The sequence below is a fragment of the Suricata suricatta genome, chromosome 15 (assembly GCF_006229205.1).
Source record: "Suricata suricatta isolate VVHF042 chromosome 15, meerkat_22Aug2017_6uvM2_HiC, whole genome shotgun sequence".
NCBI classification, from domain to species: Eukaryota; Metazoa; Chordata; class Mammalia; order Carnivora; family Herpestidae; genus Suricata; species Suricata suricatta.
Window position 1 is genome coordinate 17280557 of NC_043714.1, and position 1047 is coordinate 17281603.

The 1047-nt window shown below is 60.6% G+C and overlaps 1 protein-coding gene across 1 annotated transcript in view; it reads left to right on the forward strand.

Annotated features, from left to right (window-relative positions):
- The first annotated feature begins 818 nt into the window (after positions 1–818).
- Positions 819–1047, forward strand: part of PREX2 (phosphatidylinositol-3,4,5-trisphosphate dependent Rac exchange factor 2) — a 299116-nt gene continuing 298887 nt past the window's right edge. The window contains exon 1 of the mRNA XM_029923458.1: positions 819–965. Within this exon, the coding sequence (XP_029779318.1) occupies positions 825–965 (141 nt within the window). The 5' untranslated portion in view covers positions 819–824. The remainder of the gene's footprint in view (positions 966–1047) is intronic.

Below are 1047 nucleotides of genomic sequence, written 5' to 3' on the forward strand. Positions count from 1 at the left end.
AAGCAAACCTACTTTGTGCCTAAACAAAACTAAAAATCAATGTGTTTCTTTTCAAAGACAGGAGGGTCAATACCATGGTTGTTTTGTTCCCATCCAGTTATGTAACCGTGGGGACTTGTTTCTTTGCTTTCATGATTTGTACAAAACACATTAAAGCTAAACAATAGGCGGGAGTCATAGGAGCAACCCTCGAGCTGTTTCTTGGAGTACGTCCTCCTAGGTTTGGGAATCTCCAATTAGTTCCATCTCAAGCGCTGACTCTGTGTGTGTGTGTGTGTGTGTGTGTGTGTGTGTGTGTGTGTGTGTGTGTGTGTGTGTGTGTGTGTGTGTATTAGTTCCATCTCAAGCGCTGACTGTGTGTGTGTGTGTGTGTGTGTGTGTGCGCGCGCGCGCTTAGTTAGCTGGCACGCAACACACTTCCCCAGGGTTGTTTCCTTTTTCCTGAGATTTGGCGAAGGGTAAAGGGTCGGAGTCACATGGATACAAAGCACTTGATTAATGTCCAAGTCACCGCTGAGGCGGCCGGAGCCGCCTCCCCTCCACCCCGGGCCGCGTGAGGCCGGAGCCGTGGGGCCAGGCGCGCAGGTCCCCGGCGCCCCCTCTCCCGGGAGTTGTCTCCTTAAAGCCCCGCGCCTCCCGCGCCGGAGTTCCAGCGGGCGCCCTCTGCTCTCCCACCACCCCGGTGTCTCCCCAGCATGTAAAGCCGCCCGTACCTCCTCGGACTCCTCGGAGGCAGCAACTTTCCTTTCTGGCCGCGCGCGACCGGGACCAGCGGGCGCGCGGGGCAGCGCTCAGCGCAGCAGCCCCGCGTCCCGCCGCCAACCATGAGCGACGAGAGCCGCGGGGACGGCCGCGCGGAGAGCGCCAAGGACCTAGAGAAACAGCTTCGCCTGCGCGTGTGCGTGCTCAGCGAGCTGCAGAAGACCGAGCGGGACTATGTGGGCACGCTGGAGTTCCTGGTGTCGGTGAGTGTGTCCCCGCGCGGCGACGCAGGGGGCGGCGGGCGGCGCGAGGCGCGGACCCTGGGAGGCCGCGGGAAGCGCGCGC